This window comes from Ciconia boyciana, chromosome 10, assembly GCF_034638445.1.
Source record: "Ciconia boyciana chromosome 10, ASM3463844v1, whole genome shotgun sequence".
Taxonomy (NCBI): domain Eukaryota; kingdom Metazoa; phylum Chordata; class Aves; order Ciconiiformes; family Ciconiidae; genus Ciconia; species Ciconia boyciana.
In genome coordinates, this window is record NC_132943.1 from 23,630,947 (window position 1) to 23,649,333 (window position 18,387).

Here is an 18,387-nt window from a genome sequence, read left to right on the forward strand (position 1 = left end):
TACAATCTGTGATGTACATAGGCAAAACTGTCAGGGGGACTCGACAACCTCAAAACAGGTAAATTTTAAGAGCTGCATTAGTGCAACTAATGTCAATGCTAGTCACTAACAGGAAAATCTTCTACTCCAGGGAAGTCTGCACTCTCCACATTAAAACCTATTAAGAGTATGAATCCTTTTTTGGATTAAAGTGGTACTAGGTAAGAAAATATGCAGTGACAACTGCAGCTTTTAGAAATGCAGATGAGAGCTACTGTCTGACCTTGGAGTAAATCTGTATTTTCAAAGAAAACATATCAAACTAGTTTCTAGAGTATTTTCAATGATGCAGCCAAAGACTAGTCAAAGTTTATCTGTGCTGATGAAAACCTTATTGCTTATTAAACAAAAAACAGCAAACTGTTTAAGCATTTTCAGCTCCAAAAGCTCCATGCATCCTCATAGCATGACTACATAAATAATTAAGAACCAGAAGCAGCTAGTTTCAATACCAAAAATCCAAAGAAACTTTTATGAAGTCATGCCTCCTCCTCCAAGCGATGGTATCTTTTAGTAATGTATGCTTTTTCCTATCTAGCTGTGTATTGTGCATTGTACTTTAAAAGCTTCTATATGAAATAAGGCATCAAACTGGAATATAAAATTATGACTTGTTAGCATTAAAATTCTGAGGTAATAATGAATCTGCCCCGTATACTTACCTCTGATTCTTTGTCACTTAAAGATCCCAAGCTTCCGAAACTGTGATTTGAACTTTCGTTATTTGTTGAGGCCTACCAAAACAAATAAAATACTAAACATTATATACAGATTTATAAAACTGCTAATCCACTATTATCACTCACACTTATAACAAGTAACAGTAATAAAATTTCATGCTTACAAGGAAAAATTGATTAACTATAGAGCACTTGTGACTTGAAGGAGGATAAGAAGTTTTACAGGCAGATGTTTTGACAGGGCACAGCGAATTCTGTATTTCGATTGCTTTTAAGCCAAGTAAAACCCTAGATCATTCAAAAACGTTTCATTCTTACTTGGGAATAGCAAAACATCCAGTGAAAAACCCTACCAAACGATTCCATAGGATGGGCTTAAAAAGCCAATATTGCTGAAAGTCCTGGAGACTACTAAAAATTTTCATTTTTCAAAGAAAAAGAGCATTTAATTTTCTCCAAGACAGATACTAGGCTATTGCAAAGATTATTTTTTTTAATCCATTCAATGACAGAAAATTACAACCTATTGACAATATTATTCTACATTCTTAAAACAAACCATTTCCCCCAAAGTAACAAATTTAGACTAATGACAAAAAAAAAAAAAAAAAAAAAAAAAGATAAAACCTGTGAAATAGTTCCAAGTTACAATATTTATTTAGAAATTTTCTAAGGCTGATTTATTCAGAGATCTTTTGAACACAGAATGGCAACAAGGACATTTTATTGAAAGAGTCTGTTCCACATTCACATAACAAAAAATGTCAACATCAGTTGAGCTTCTTTTTATTAGAAGGAAAAAAAAAATCTTATACTGCTGGATTATTCTCTTCCATATAGGAAGGCAGAACAAATACTTTGAAGTGAAACAACAACTAGTTCCAAGGCAAACACTCAGCTTGCTTCAAAGCATTAAATACCAGCACTGCATCAGTTTGCAGGACAATACTGATCTGTGACATCTTCTGAATAACGAGATCTTCTCTGAATTAAAATTTCTGGAGAAATGTTAACTAAATCCGCAAAACTTCCATGTGAGTTCCCCCCCAGGCAGTCCCTAATCTAGAAACTCCTATATGTAGTTCTTCCTTGTGATCTCTCAGTATCTGGTCGTTGGAGTCAGCTAAAACAATAATCTCAGTAAGCTATATTAATATATGCACCCTTGCTTACTGAAAAAGCTTGAAGATGATAGGCTTCCCCCCCCCCCCAACAATTCCAAAACTCTTCAGCAAAACAGTAGATTAGGGTAGGCTTTCAAAATAGTAGTCCCAATAAATAGAAGTCCATCTTAATTTAATTACTAGAAGAATAATGACCTAGAATGTTTCCAGAAATAACCAGTAAGTACAGCTGCAACCTCTGTATTGTCTTGCTTGATTACGAAAATGAGAATTTGGTATGTGTGGATTTGGGTATGTATGTGAAGAGGAAGTTTTCTCTTTTTTGTCTTCAAAGTGAAAACAGACCAATGGAGATATTTATACATCACATTTTCCCAGTTACCTCCACACATCAGATCAAAAAGGTTTAATCAGGGTATTTAATAAAAAACAGATAAGCCTCTCTCAACATTCCCCCCCAAGACTAAAGACTGCATTAAAAAAAAAAAGGGGGGGGGGGGCATATTCCAAACACAGCCCAGATCAGCTACTAGATTTCATGTTATCTGCTTGGATACACTGAATGGTCAGAAATAAAAGAAATACAAACAAAACTGATATAATTGCCATTTTACTAATGGTGGGATAAATCACAGGACTAGATATTGGTATTCCCCTCTACCTCCCTGCCTCCCAAAACCAAACAAAAAGTAAGCAGGAAAAAGAAGAGATATTGCACTGTATACTGAAGATCATTTGTGGAATATTTCTGGTCAAAGGTAAGAACCACAGTGTCTTAGGTGAGGATCTGCATCAATCAGAAGACAGTGGTAGTAGTATCTTCTGCAAACAATTGTCAAAGCATTTGGTAGTGTTAAAAAAAAACACAAACCAACTTTATCCAGCTATCCATTTGGAAACCAACTGGATAAGATACAATTATCTGTTCAAACAGATCTTGGAATGTGTCAGGGACAAGAAATTTATGTTTTACATGGTACAGTGAAAAAGGAAATTAGCTGTTTTAAATTTCTTTTTTTTTCTGGCTAATTTGGATGAACAAACTGAGAACCTGAAAGTGGAATATAATTTGGGTAAAAGTGAAATCAGCTGAACAACAGACAACAAAAAAAGACTTGAACAGATTTATGGAAATGGTAAGCAGCAACTCGCAGGGGATCAAAGTTTAAAGAAAAGGAACCCCAAGAAACTTGATAATTACTTTTAAATAAAATGCATCACACACACAGCAGTAGACAGATTCTGAGGAGGAAAGACTGGCGATAAGGCAAGGGACCAACACAGCTGTATCAAAAACTAATAGAAGGGTTTATAAATACACTAAAAGTTAAATGAAGTTAAAAGAAGGTATAGATCTAGTCATGGAAAAGGACAAATAGTCATTTGAATTATGAGCAATTATGAGCCAATAAATTAGGGGAGTAAGTAGTACTAGAGAACCCAAGGAAGAAAGAAACAAAGATGGGCCAGAATTACTGGGTTTGTCTCTATCTGATTTTAATCATAAGATATGGCAAGTATACATTTTTGCAGTCATAATTAGAAGGCAACTAAATAAAAAGAGAAGACAACAGTGCATCAACCACACTGTGTCAATCCAACCTTGTTCCTTCCCCTGACCATTTAACTCACTTCTTGGTTAAGATGATAGTTAACAGAAGTGATATATCACCTTTTTTACAGCTTTGTGACGGTTACTTTCATGTCACTCTCAAAAACAAGTTAAGAAGATATGATGCAAGATCACTATGCACTTATTTCAATTCTTTATAGTTTGTTAATAGTCATCAATACACCACACAACTCCAGAAATTTCTTCAACATCTGCCATCAGGTAGTATTTTGTTCTGTAATCTAGAGTGGTAATTAAAATGTGGAATAGGAAGTGAAAAATACTAACCAAGTTTGTGTAAAATACTTAAAATATGAGTGCACTGCAAACACTTTGGAAATGAATTCAAAAGTACTTTGGACATGGGGGAAACGTGCCTAAAAAATTAGTATTATATCTTTTTAACATCAGTTTGTTAAGTAGTACACTTGGTGAAGAACATTCAAATGCACAAATACAAAATGGAGTACCTCTGGTTAGGCAATAGTATTGCAGAAATCAGTCCTGGAAGTTGAAGCTAGTAACTTGAACAGAGTTTGTAATAAAGGCAAATTTATTTTGCAGATGTATCAACTGAGGGGTAATATATGACATCTGGACAGTAATTAAGCCCTGCTATTCAATGTTCATAAGGTTTTCCTCAAGTGTTGCATCCTGGTTTAGATACTAACAGACAGACCGCAGAAAGTCTACAATGAAAGTAGGTAAAATTGATATAAATGTCTGGAAAAGTTGAAAGAATTTGGCTTTGTTAATCTAGATACATTAGTCCTCAAACAAGTTTAATCTTAAAAACAGAGCTCACACCAGACTCCCTGTGTCTATTTCAAACCAAACCGTAAGTAGCTGGCCATCTGCAGAAGGGACGCCACTTAAATATTGGGAAAAACTTCCATCTCTGATCACATGTGCACTAGAGCAAAACCACAGAAGAGCCTGTATAAGCCCATTCTTTGCTGTGTTTTTAAGAACAATTCAATGTCCGTATGTCATAGATAGGTTCAGGATAAACAATCTTATCTCAAAGCAAAATAACAGACTAACAAGGATTTTCCCGAGAGCTTCTTCCAACCCAGTACTTTTGCAAGTAAATCATGTGGGCAATATACAAGTGAGACAGTGTGAAATAAATTAGTATTTCAAAGATGGTAGATCTGGATGACTGCTCTTAGAACTTACTTTAGCTCCAACACTGCAACTTCCAGTACTCCCAGTGCTGCCACTTACTACTCCTGTAAATCTTGCCTCTAACAATTCTTGTCTTCTTGGGTCCAGGCTATGAAGCTCATCCATTGCTCCTAAAAAAGATAAATAAATTCATTATATTCCCTAATATTTGCAGTGAAATATTTTACAAACAAGCCCAACATACCACTTGCCTATGCAAAGAAAGGATGTATACCCTCAACTTGACAACGATTCACCATCTGTTACCTAATAACGAATGCACTCAATGAATTCCAGAAATTCTGGGGAAAGTTCTGTGTATCAGAATAGCTTTGTCAATTTTGGTGAAAACTAGAACCTGCTAGAGGCATGTAAGAGACATGGAGTCTGCAGCGTGCGATATGCCAACCAGGCAATTATTTATAGATTAAAAACTAGCTGACAGGAGCAAAATACTTTCCAGCATAAAACCTCCCAATTCTGCAATCCCCTTGTTTTCCATATTATTTAAATTGTTTAGGTAGGCTATCAACGTATCAATGTCCAAGACAAACAAGTAAGAATCATAGGAAAAAAAGGAAAATCAGAAGGTAGGGCACAGTCCCCAACACGTGCAAAGGAATGCAGGGTTATACGGAGGTTCAAAGGGCAGAGAAGCAAGGCGCGGGATCAGCAATACAAAAGGAGCCAAGAGTAACACAGACCCTTGCACAGGTGGTGCCTCTGACCCTAGAGCCCTGCTAAACGGAGTAAAGAAGTGCTGCTGGCATCGGCAGGGAAAGTAAGGTGGAAGGAAATGGAGGAACAAAAGGAGTTTCTGATGAGCTCAGCCTACATGAGTAGGCTGCAACATGATGTGCAGCTTTCTAATTTGTATTTAAATCACTTACGGCTGTTTAATGAGTCTGAAAGATGATCTAGACAAATAGTCTTCCATATTTACACAAACTGCATTCTTTGTTTTTATCTTTTCAACTACTTAAACATTCAGTTTATCTTCAGTTGGAAAGATTTCAGTTGCTTTACTTTAAATACGATATTTAATGCCAAAGTCTTTATGCACTATTTTAATAGCATATCCCTCAAGTACGATATAAAGTGATATAGCTTCATTTTTTTCAACTAAGACACAACTTATCAAGTTTGTGCTTTTCAGTCCCACAGGACAACACAGCAGTTCAGAAAGGACTGCAAGTAATAACTATGTATATTCAAATGGTACTATGAAAAAAAGCTTATGGAATTCCCTTTTCAAGAAACTACATTTTACAAAGTTTAAGTGCTCCTATTAACTTCTACCCATCAGCTAAGCAACCTGACAACCAAGGCATCAGCACTGCTTTGCTCACATAAGACACAAGACACTTTCTTATACAACTCTCGGGTATCTCATGAACCTTTAACATTCAAGCACTAGACAGAACTTTCTGTACTGCACATTTTGGCCACTCCTGGCCACGCAGCTAATCCTCCTGGTAGGGAAAGCACTGGCTCTCCTATTTGGCTAATTCAAGTTGCCTCTGTTCCCACGGGAAGGCACATGACGGTGAGTGTGTTGTCAGTGCTCCTTTACCACAGAGCCCGGTACCCAGACCTCCTCTGATGGAAGAAAACCACACCAAGAGAAAAATGGTCAGGAAGAAGATATTTGGGAAATATGTTGTTGGCAGAGCCTTCTTTTGAAAAAATCAAACTGCAAGTGGCAGGTTGAGGATACCACGTTTTGTTTCTGAAAGTGGGGGAGTTTACCCAAACACAGACACATACAGAGCTGGACGCCTCTTTTCCAGCAATGCAGGGGAATTACCCAGTTTGAAACTGCAGCTGGCTTATTATCAGCCACTTCTTGAACTTGTAATGCCGCTTCTTGAACTTGTCTAGTAAAAATTCCTCCAATTTCTACATATTGTAGATTGTAAGCTCTCCAGGGTAAAGACTGTTTTACATGTATGCATAGTGCAGAACAATCAGGAATCCTCTTTAAACTCTTGCTTCCTAAAAATGTGCTTGTGTACTGCTTCCAAGAGTTTCAAAAACAAATTGTATACTTCTCATATGCACAAAAAAATATTTCTTACATTTACGCATTGTGCAATAAGGCTTTTTTTTTTTTTAAAAAAAAAGCAGATGTGTACAGCATACCTTTCCTAGTATGTATGTAATCTATACCTTAACGGGAAAGTATTGCTCTGAAAGAGCATAAGAAAATAATCACACCAGATTTGTCAGGCAAGTTTAAAAGATTATTATTTTGCTTCATAACAGTAAAAGTGTTTAAGTGTATGCCACTCTGAAATAACAAATTTTAGTTTACGAAAGTAACCCATTTACTGAAGCAGGACTAGCAATATTTTGATTTACTAGCCTACTTGATAGTCACTGCCCACAAAAGTTCAGATCTTACTTAAAATTACTGACATAATTTTAGAAATTACAAACCACGCGTATATTACAGAAACAGATACTACCATACCCTATATTGTTTATTTTATGAAATATGGGAAAGCAATAATCACTGTGGATAGCTAAGGCTCATTCAAAGTGCTGCAGAGTAAAATTGCTACTGCAGGTCTCATGTACTGTATCTAGATACTAATGCACTAAATAGATCAGCACCCCTGGGTTACCTTACCAGTCAGAATGGTAATTTAGCAGGTAGACGGGTAGTCCACAGCACAGATAAAATACAATCCTTCGGTTTTTTTCTACTGAGATTTTAGAGCCTACATACGCTAATGAACGCACTGTATTCTCTTCATTAGTTCTGCTGGAGTGTTTTTTTGTTGTTGTGTTTGGGGGGTTTGGTTTGGTTTTTTTGTTATTGTTGTTAAATATCCAGAACCAAAAAGCAACACACAATTAACATGTACACTCCGCCATCCTTGTGATCTGAAGGACAAGACAGAAAAGCTGGATTCAAACCTTCTTTCAACACAAAGCAAATCCTAGGAAGATCTATTAAATAATCTTCCTCATTCATGCTGTAATTTAAAATACACCATTCATGCCCAGACACACAGCTGTTTTTTCAAGAATACGCAGTTCTGTACAATCCTTCAGTTCTCAGCACAAGTTACCTACTTTTAAAGGTACCATAAGCTTTAAGGCACTTCCTGTAAGGGACAAAAAAATAGCATTTTTTTAAAACACCAGGCTTTATAAATTCTCCTGCTCACGAAACGCTTTGCTGCCCACAAGTTCAACATAACTTACAGTTTTGAAGATATACCCAGACTTCATACTTGAACTAATTCCATTCCCACCCCTGAGAGCCAACTCACTAACTCAAAGGACATGCAATCAAGTTACACAAGTACTTACAGCATATTTACAATGATGCTAAATGAGAGACTGGCACTGCTACCACCCACTGCCATTCAAACTTCTACTATCTTCCAAAGACAACACCTGGAAGATCACCTGAAACTCACAGAAGAGCCCTAAAAAACTACTTTTCTTTATTTCCTGTAACCGCTACAGATTTTGGAATGCTTCTTCTAGTAATTTTTTTAAAAAGTTACCAACACTAGCTAGCCATTGTATTTTTTGGGAGTGGTGGTATCTTCCATATTAATTTATCTTTCAGAACCATATATAGCCCCTCCTCTAAAAACTAATATAAAATGTACAGACTTCTTGTCCTGAAAAGGACACTTTTTGCAAGAACTCTTTTGAAAAGAACTCCAAACTCCCCTGAGAATTTGTTAAGCAATGGGTTATGTCAAAAGTCAAAGTAATAAATTCAGAGAAGCAATTTATAAGCTTTTTCATGGCATTCGGTATAATTATTATACCGTATTCTACCTTAGCAAAACAGAGATGTAAGGAATCAGAGGATTCTCCGTGGTAGTTTGAATTTTTCAGAACTGGTGAGCAGAAAACAATAAAGTGCAACTACACCTGTATGTACCCCAAGGCCCCACACCTCCAAATATAAAGATACTTGCAAAAGATCTGTCTATTTAACTAAATACTTGCTCATACCTCAGTAAAATTGACATTTTAGAATAAAAAGTTTAGCAGAGAGTTGCAGCTGGAAGTCTTTACCTCCTAAAACTGGATCTTTTGCGATACACACGTACTAGAATCTCTATCTTGAACACTGCTAGACTACAGAGCAGCGTTGCAAACCCAAACACAAAGGCTTGACAGATCAGACATGTTTTTCTTTTCCACTAAATATGGAATCAAGCTCCAAGACTCAATCTTTATCTTCGACTCTCTTATTACTCTGAATGGACTCTTGTTATCTGGCAATCAATTACAGCTTCGAGATGAAGAAAGATCAACAGCTTCACACATTGTCAGCTTTCTACAATGAAGATAAAGTTCATTATGCAGAAGCCAGATTCTTCTTAGAACAACCCTCCAGATTAGATTGAGGCCCCCTTCTCCTGAATTCAAGGCCAGCGCAAACCACCTTTCACTTAAGTGAAAGGCATACTGGTTTGGTCTGGTTTCTTTAACAGACTTATATGCATATAGCTTTTACTGCCAAAGCAAAATACTTCAACACAGAGACCTATCTATTGAAGAGAAGACGACAGTTCAACAATAGCCCAAATGTAAATCGAATTTCCTGATGTGCTCCTACCAGGCACTCAGATTTTATGGTAACACACATGGTGTGAGAATTATGTCCAGCATACTTTTAGGAACACTTCACATTAACTTTGATAATATTACCACCACATAGTCTCTTTACTGACAGGGAAAAGAAAGCAAAACCAAAAAAGGTACATGTTTCAAATAGCAAGAAAAGCAGCCTGGAAAGCAGCAGCTTTTTTTTTTTTTTTAAATCAAAATTCCTTTAAAGATATCAAACAATCTTTGAAGTTACAAACACCAGACTTTAAGCATGATAACCATTCCAAGTATAGAACCCACTGTTTAACAGCATTGCACTGCAATCCCTAAAGTCTTTAAGTAACCGTTTATTTCAATTTGGAATATCCTAAATATGCATTTATCCCATTATGTTGATGCTCTAATAATTCAACTTCATAACAATTGAGTATGACAGCTCTTGTCATTCTAAAACACACGTGTACCAGCAGATAAAAGGAAAGCAAAAAGCCCACACAACTACTTTTCTTCTTTTACCAACATGAAGATACATCTTGTCTCTGCATCCATGTGTATTTCCTTTTAAGTGAGCTACTCTCTTGTCTCATTTGGGGAAAAACAAAACAAAACAAAAAAAACAACAAAAAACAAAACCATGCACTTGGCTTCATTCTTCTCTCTTACCTTTCTTAAACTCTGGATTTTCCTTATTACAGAACCAACCAGAAAGGACTTTTTCATTCTCCAGGAAAATAAGGTAATGAAGCTAACATTTCTGCCTCCACAAAAACAAACTATTTGGTAGTGAACTATTTGGTGGTTAGGTAAACACTAGCAAGTCATGGTCATGTTGACCAAGGTCTCTTCTTATTAACAGTAAAACCTATTTATTACAGCTTATACTTTATATATGCTTCAGTACCTTATAAAGCCAATGGGGAATAAAGCAACCCAGAACAAGTTGTCAGTAAAGGAACACACAGAGCTCTAAAATACAAGTCTAATCAAGTGAAAAAGTAAGGCAAACCCAAATACAGTAACACATCAAACTGTATGGAGTGAATGCAAATTGTTTATTTTTAAATTGGAAAAAATGACACCTGTTCAATTTAAAATAGAACATTTGGGCTGTGAGATTGAGAAATGAATCCAAAAAACCCACAAAGTTGACCTGTGTTGCTAAACCATGTCTTGAATAGCCCTTCTTCCACAGCATGTTTTGGGGAATCAAAGAAAACAGAATTGGAAACAGCCGTGAAAACTCCTAATGTGCTAAAAAAGCAAGTTGAGATGCTAGTATGATGGCATAAAGCCAAGCAGCAGTAATTTGAGAAGAATTCAATTCTAAGATAACAGCAAAAACACAGACTGCCCTTAGCAGAAGGCTTTGAAGTACATCACCATCCAACGTGAATCACAGTCCTGAAGTCATTCAGTACTTGGAAGTCAAGAAGGTCCCACTCAAATCAGGAGTCAGTAGGGCAGACAGCAAGATACAATCTCTGAAATTCTAAATAAAACAAACAAACAAAATCCCAGAACTATATTTACCTCCTAACAACAGCTACATAGCCAAAACCTACAGGACACCATTTACCAAGACCCCAGGGTTCCAGCTCTTCCAAAACACTTAACAGAGTAACAACTAACAGCTAGAGATTACCCATGACAAAGTTTAACCTGGAAATTTAGAAATGTTTATAATCACTGGCTTTCCAATCAAGAGGACTAACTTCTTTTACAGAGGACGATGTAGCTATTATAACCTCCAAACAACAGATGGCATGAAAAAGTACAGGGTACTACATTAGAGTTTAAAACCTTCACTGTAGCTGAAGTCAAACAGCAGAAGTAGATGCAATAGAAAAGGGGTAAAATACATCCTGGTGTTCAAGTGAAACTAGCTGTTTGAAAAGATCTTAAGCGATAAGAAATTCCTAATGAGACACACACATATCTAAGCCCAGGGTCAGGAAAGAACAGAATCTATTTAATTAATCAAGTCTCTTTTTAAATGCACATGAAAATGCAATATTTCTCAGTCCCTGAGCCGGTAACACTGAAGCACACAACACAGAAAAAGTATAAAAATAGTATTTCTCACTGAAGTAAACTTCTCTATTTAGGCACTTCTGCCTCCTAACAAACACACCCCCTATCACTGCTAAGGTGCCTAGGTGAACTTAAAATGCTTTTATTAATAATCTAAACAGAACTTTTATTCCACAAGCTGAGCCTTTTAAAATGAGAAAGACTGTGTCCAAAAGAATAGGCAAAGAGATGCAGGCAAGCGAAAGGTGACTACTGCTTATGGGAGGCTAGGGGGTGAAAGAAAGGAGGGAAAAAGCTGGGTAATTAGCAGGCAGACAGATAAGGCTTTAGTCTACATAAAACCTGTGGGAGGGAAATAATATAACTGGCAAATTTTGGCCTAAAAAAGCACAACTATGGTACATTTTACAAATTATAAAGAAAAAAAAAATCTTCCTTATAAACATCGGAAGACAGCAGTTTTTGACAAATATGATTTGAAAATCCATTTCCAAAGTGCTTTTATAAAATTTGTGTCTTGTGATTACAGTTGTATGATTGTTGGATGCAAACTTGTTAAAATACAAAGTAGAGAAAATAAGGGTTTTCTGATGGGGAGGGAAAAAAACCCAAACACAACTTCTGACCGATTTCCCATGAACTAAAGAGCTGATGAAGAAGAGCGTTTTGGTTAGGTTGTTGGGTTACCTGGACTCTACCATTCAGCTTTAATTCTTCCGGTGCTGAAAAAACAGGAGAATATTCCCTGTGTCCCTCCTCTCCCCAAGATGCAAGCTATTTCTTTTTGGAAGTCTTTTTCAAAGGTTTTTTCAAATGACCATAGCTCACCTTTTTAAAATGCTGTTTGAAGGTTGTTTTATTTCACTTTTCCCAACAGTTCAACAGCCCAGAAATTTGATCTAAACCAAAGAAAACTTTGGCTGCTGGATAGATAAGTAATTTTCTGCAAATCATTCTACAATAGAAATCAATTATTTAACGCTAAAAAAATTGTAATGATCTTTAGACTTCATCTCTATGCTGCCAGTTTTCGGATTTCAATTGTCTGGACAACAACCTGGAAAGGAAAAGTGAATTACAGAGAAATATGTTCCTGAGGGAACCTCTGCTAACACCTTGAAGGAAGACTTATGAATAAACCACTTGGGCCAACTCCAGATGAGCTAGGAGGCATTTGTGGGTAACAATTTAAGCATGTTTAATTCTCTCCTCCTTTCAGCTGGGCGCCCTATTCTAAGGATCCCTTGGCCATTATGTGTCTCATCAGATGCCTGTAGGCAGCAGAGGCAGAGATGAATTTACAAGTTGCTTACCAATGCCTTTATTTGGCCACAAACCAACAATATATACTCGTGCATGTGGGTATATGCCACAAGGATGGGAACTCAGAATGGCTCATTCAGAGTGCAGGGAGTGATTCATACAGCAGAGAGAACAATAGCTCCCCAAGGGTCTATTCTATTGTAATTGGGGCTGAACCAGGCATGCAACTATGTCCAAAGCAAGCCAGTGATGCCTTGTTTCTGACGAGTCCCTCTACCAATCCTAACCCTTGGAAGTACAACTGAATTGCCTGAAAGCCACACATGGCTCAAGAGCGACGCGCTGGCCTCCTGAAGCAACCAACAGCTCTTATTTCTGAGTGACAGCATTTTCCTTACGTATTGCATAAAAGTAACTGCACTTTCCTTCAACGTCACAGACAACAAACCTATTGCACAGGTGTATGCACAACCTGTTTGAGGTGCAGCACAGTACCTATGAAAGATAAGCACTAATGTAGGCAATAGAAGGACTTGAAAGAAGAAACCCAACTGTTTGAGCACGTTCCCAAACCTGCGAAGTGATCACATGCGTGTCTATGGCAGCTTTCAAAACCGAAGTCTGCTTAACAATTAATGGTGCTGATGAGTCCGAAAGCTATTGAAGCTTTTTTGCAATATTCACTGAAACAATGTGTTTCATTCCATGGCATGCTGTGTCTCATTCCAATCCTGTTCATTATTCAGAAAACAAGAGTCAAGATTTAGTTTTATTTGGCATATGAACCCTTGTAACAGGTGGGTTTTTAGCCAGATTTTTCTTTATGCTAGCTTCTCCTGAAGGAATTCTTCACAAATCAGATTTTTTCCACCTTGCCCCAGAAATTACTATGCCATTATTTTTACAGTGGTTTTTCCCATATTAATGATAGGAGTTGGCAAGTATAGAACAATTAATAAAGAGAATATAAGGTATAGCATAGAACATTCAACATTGCATCTACCTACCCATTTCCCAGACTTCTAATATAACTCCATGTGCACCATGTACAGGAAGCGTTAGCATAGCAAATACTGCTATGAGCAACAGAACCACGACAAGGTCCTTCCTGAGTCTGTTGAATAATGTTTCGTGCAATGAATGAAGGGAAAAAGGACAACTGAAAGAACATATGTTAGATTACTAGTATCTTGAAAGTTTTTTATCTTGGAATTGCCACCCCTCAACAGCAGTAAGGAGGCTACATTTTGAAGACTGGTATCACTGTATCTTGTCCTCTGCTCCCACACATCTTACCTAGACAAAATCTGAATTCAACAGATCAGTTCATGGGCATAGTAGTGGAAACACCCACTGTGCCCAAAGAGCAGAACAGTCCACTTGGAGCAAGAATTGTCCACATGCAAAATCTCTCTCTATGTCCAGTAATCCCTTCTAGGCTCTTAAAAACAATACTGAGTTAGGTAAGATCAGAGTGTACTTCCTATGCTGAAATCCCAAACTGCAAGATCTTTCCCCATCATGACAGTCCTCCTATCTCAAACAAACAGAAAAGCCACTACAAAAAATACTCCACAGAAAAGTAGCATCAGTGAGTAATATCCCTTATGGAAATATCCTACTTAAAAAGACTTATTCTGAACTCATACAACTAAGAGCTTAAATAATAAAAAATCTGCTAGAAACAGATTTCCTGAGTTGTTGACTAAAATACCATTTTAGTCAACACTCTGAACATACACAAACTAGATGAGTGATATCCTGAATATGTTCATTACAAGGAATGGTATCCATTCCTTTGAAACTTGTCGCTATGTAATCCCAAGTGTCATATTTTCCTGCTTTTTAAAAAACCTGGATTACTCACTTGCAATTGTTCTCTAGACTATTCTGAACTGCCATGAGCAATCAAAGAGCAGGTTCTGAGTGGGCAGAAGGATTTTGGTGGCTTTTCAACACCACCAACTTCCACTATTTAATAGCAAACTGGCAGAGCCAGAGTGTTTCAAAGAAACAAGCAGGTTTGTTAACATAGTCTTCACTGACATTTTGCACTCTTCACAGCTGAAGACAGTGATACCCGAGAGCAGGTTTATTGACTAGTTGACTCTCACTGTCTGAAGTACTGCTCCAAGCATTTAGTCCATTTGAACAAATGTATAGATACTGAAAAACAAATGCATCTTCCGTAAAACTCTTTTTTAATGACAGCATCTGATTTGAACATCTGCTACAGTGACAAAATAATCAGAGATACAAAGCACTCATTTAAAATGCTTTTAATAAAGTTTTGTTCAAGACAACTGTCAGTTTTGGCAGCAACTGGGTGGCCAACTAATACATCCTCCTGAGGTTTCTTGTCATCTCTGACCACTATAGTCTGTGCCTACATAAATGTGATCCTAACCTCTCTAAAGTCTCCTGTAAAGCCTTAAACAATCACATCTAGGTTCCATGCAGCTTTCTCCTGGAAAGGGAAGATTCATTACACAGTTGTAAGGTCAAAAGCAGTAACTTTTCTTTCTTCAGAGTTAAGAACAATGTTCTGGTTAAGGAAAAGCTACACTAAATGCATTGGTTTCTGTTTGTATTCTACCAAGTTAGAAGAAAGATTAGAAGAAAATATGATGGCACCTCTTTGGGTTGCTTTGGTCTACTGGAGATCCTCGGTCAATCAGAAGTAAAAAAGTCCTTGTTAGTGTCCCATAGGGAAGTATCAGCGTTGCTGTACTACACTGTACTACTACTATGATCAATAAACAAATATACAATACACAGACAAGAAGCTTATGCTTACAATCCCCTTATAAGGTAGGAAAAGCCTACTTATATTTTACAGAAAGCACGTAACGTCTCGGCCAAAGTTACGCGAGACATCTGTGGCAGGAACACTAAAAGACTGTCTTCCTAGGTAGCAAACGTCTGCCTTGAACACAACATTATGTCAAGAGAGATAAAAACTAATACAGCCTGGGCCACAGACATGCAGGTGATGTGCTGCCTGCCTATCTCTACCACCTCCCTTTTCACGTCTTATGTAGAGGAATCTGCAGCAATTACTGTTCCTTCCAGACAGCTCTGTAAAAGGTGTCCAAACAGAAAGAGAGAAGCAGAATTTGCCCATTTCAGCTTCATTTGCTGCAAAACCAGACACTCCCTGTCCCCTTAGGGAAGAGGCAGCAAGCAGGGAGAAGCACACTGCAGGTTCATGGGTCACTTGTTGGCAATGCAGACTAACAGGTCGCAAGATAACACCAGTTTTGTGATACTCTCAAAAAGTGCATCACACTCTGAACAAAAGCTCACTACTTTCCACTCCTCTATCTATTTCCATGCTGAAAAGGACTAAAGCCTGGAGCAGTCCTGAAGAAGAAACATCTGCCTACAGAAATACCAGAAAGTACAGCAAATTTCATTTGCTGCATTCAGTTATAAGGAAACAAACCGGGAGCTCTAAATGCTAGAGTCCACGAAATGGCTGTTCTGCTAGAATTTAAAATGGCACAGGCCTTTTGCACATATCAAAAATAAACAGTAGTTTCTGCTACCTAAGGAAGGAGTGAAAAGGAAGTTAAAAGCAGAGGTCACCTACCGAGCAGGAAGAGAGCGAGCAATGCCTCTTCCCACAGGGTTTTTGGTTCTCACCCTCCCTCCTCAGAAAAAGTAAACCACGAAGGAACAAATATAAATTGTGCACCTCTTCCCCAAATAAATTTGTCTGGAAGTTACCTATAGGGTAGAAAGGCAGTCCAAAAACACCCAATTTCATAGAATAAATTTATCTTATTTTTCTGAGTTATAATACCAGTCATTTGGTATTTGAAAGCTGTATTTGTGTCAACAGGAGTGTGTTTAAGTTGTTAATTCCCTGAATTTCCTAATCTCCTTACTACTGTAGCTCCTAGTGCCATTTCTGCCCTGATGGTCTTCAAAATCTCCCAGCACAGAGAACCCATTGACCCTCAAGGCCAAGACAAGTGCTCTGCTCCTTGGAGCACACAGGACATAATGAACTGCCGATCACAGTACATAACTCTTAACCTATATTGTTCTCGCCATTACATGGCGAGGAACATGCTACAAATAAGAAATTAAACAAAAAATCCAAAGTCTTTCCAAATATATGAATCTATTTCATTCATAACATTGTGATTGACTAGAATTTTAACCCCCACATACTTATATAAAAGAGGCCACAGTTTAACATCAAACACACACAAAAAAACTTATTATGCCTCTAAGATTCAACTGGGACAGTAAATATACCTCTAACTGTAACCACAAGACTCATGAACTATTGTGGCTTTTGAACTACACCATTTTAAGAAAAAAAGGTATTAACCTCAAATAACACTGTCGATTTCCTCCTTTCAAAATACCTGTATGGCACACACAGCATAGAAAATACTAAAAATTGAAACAAAAAAATTTATATTAAGAGATTTAGACAGCAGAATCACAGGCTTTGTGAGAAACCACCACACCACCAGGCAGCTCATGCAACGGGGACCCTGCCCTCTGTGCTGAGCAGGGCCATGCTACCTGCAAGATGGCTCACTACTTTTCTCTTGTAGGCACCCTGTCTAGAGAGAGGCTAGGTGGTGCTCAAAGAATCAGGCAACTAGATACTGTTCCTTAGGTTTGCGTGGGTTTTATTTTGGGTTTTTTTTTAAATTTACAACTCAACCAGCAGCCTCTGAACTGATGAGACAATCCAAGCTTCACTGAATAGGGGAAGAAACTAATTTCCTCAAAGTCCCTTGTAGGGAGGAGCCTCTCAGAATATAGCTCTAAATAGATAAATTACACACACACAAAGCTGACATGTTAATGACTACACCTACATTTTCCTAGGACCTTGCAGCATTGCTCCCATTCTACAGATAGGGAAAAAATGAGACTTGTATGAAATCACACATGAATCAGTGAAAAACAAAGTTTAAGGCTAAGGGGAAAAAAACATTTTAAACTTTGTTCTCGTCCTTCTTACAGCACAGCTACAAATCCTGTTGATACCAACAGTATACATTAAATTCGGTTTTAACTTTGTGTACTGAACATTTTAAAAAATTCAGCACCCACACAGTTCACAGACAAAGAAACATCCTATGTAATCATCAGTCAAAAATTCTGTTTCAGTGTTGCTCAGCATTATCATTAAAGAAATCTGCATTACAGCTGTTTCTCCTATCCAGCGCTCATCGCCTAATTTTAAACCAGCTTTCTTTTCTGCTATACTATCACTTTCATTCAAGTTTTAGAAGAAAGAAGGAATTCTCATTCCTTTCAATACAGTCCCCTCCTGAGACCTGCCCATCTTGCAGGCTGAGGGAAGAACAGACTTGATGGAACAAAGTCTGTGATCACATGAATAAAATTTCGTAACACAAATGCAGTTAAAGCTCTGAGGGCAACCAGAAATTAGGAAAGGGCAAAGTTACAAGTCTTTGATACTGCAAATCGAAAAAAATAAATATTTTCAGGTATATATTCAAAACATATTTCAAGACACCAGTAAAAATACTTATGTGCAATTAACATCATCCACCATGTAGAAGTACCTGAACACTCAGCTGCATAGTACTTGTTGCCCTACAAAACTAACTACATTTCTTCTTAAAGACGCTTAGATAAGGACGCTACACAGGCTTCTGTGGACAACCATGGCCATAATTTAAGCAAAAACAAGTGTGATGCAAGTTCTCTTCCCCAACTGACAGGAGATAAAGCAGGACTTCTCCTTAAAATAGCTCACACCAGAGGCAGGGAAGGACCATGAAATTCCTTGGATGGCTGAAGCAGGCTTCCCGGAGCCTACTTCCTACAGCCGATTTGACAGAGACAGAACAGCCAGTGCTACCAGGAGGTAGCAGCACACTTTACC

At 37.5% G+C, this 18,387-nt stretch overlaps 1 protein-coding gene across 1 annotated transcript in view; it reads right to left on the bottom strand.

Moving 5' to 3' along the window:
- TLK1 (tousled like kinase 1) overlaps positions 1-18,387 on the bottom strand; it is a 72,008-nt gene that overhangs the window by 41,874 nt on the left and 11,747 nt on the right. Inside the window, exons 2-3 of the mRNA XM_072874003.1 lie at positions 4,635-4,753; positions 702-773 (exon numbers count right to left, since the gene is read on the bottom strand). Coding sequence (XP_072730104.1) covers positions 702-773; positions 4,635-4,753 — 191 coding nt within the window. The remainder of the gene's footprint in view (positions 1-701; positions 774-4,634; positions 4,754-18,387) is intronic.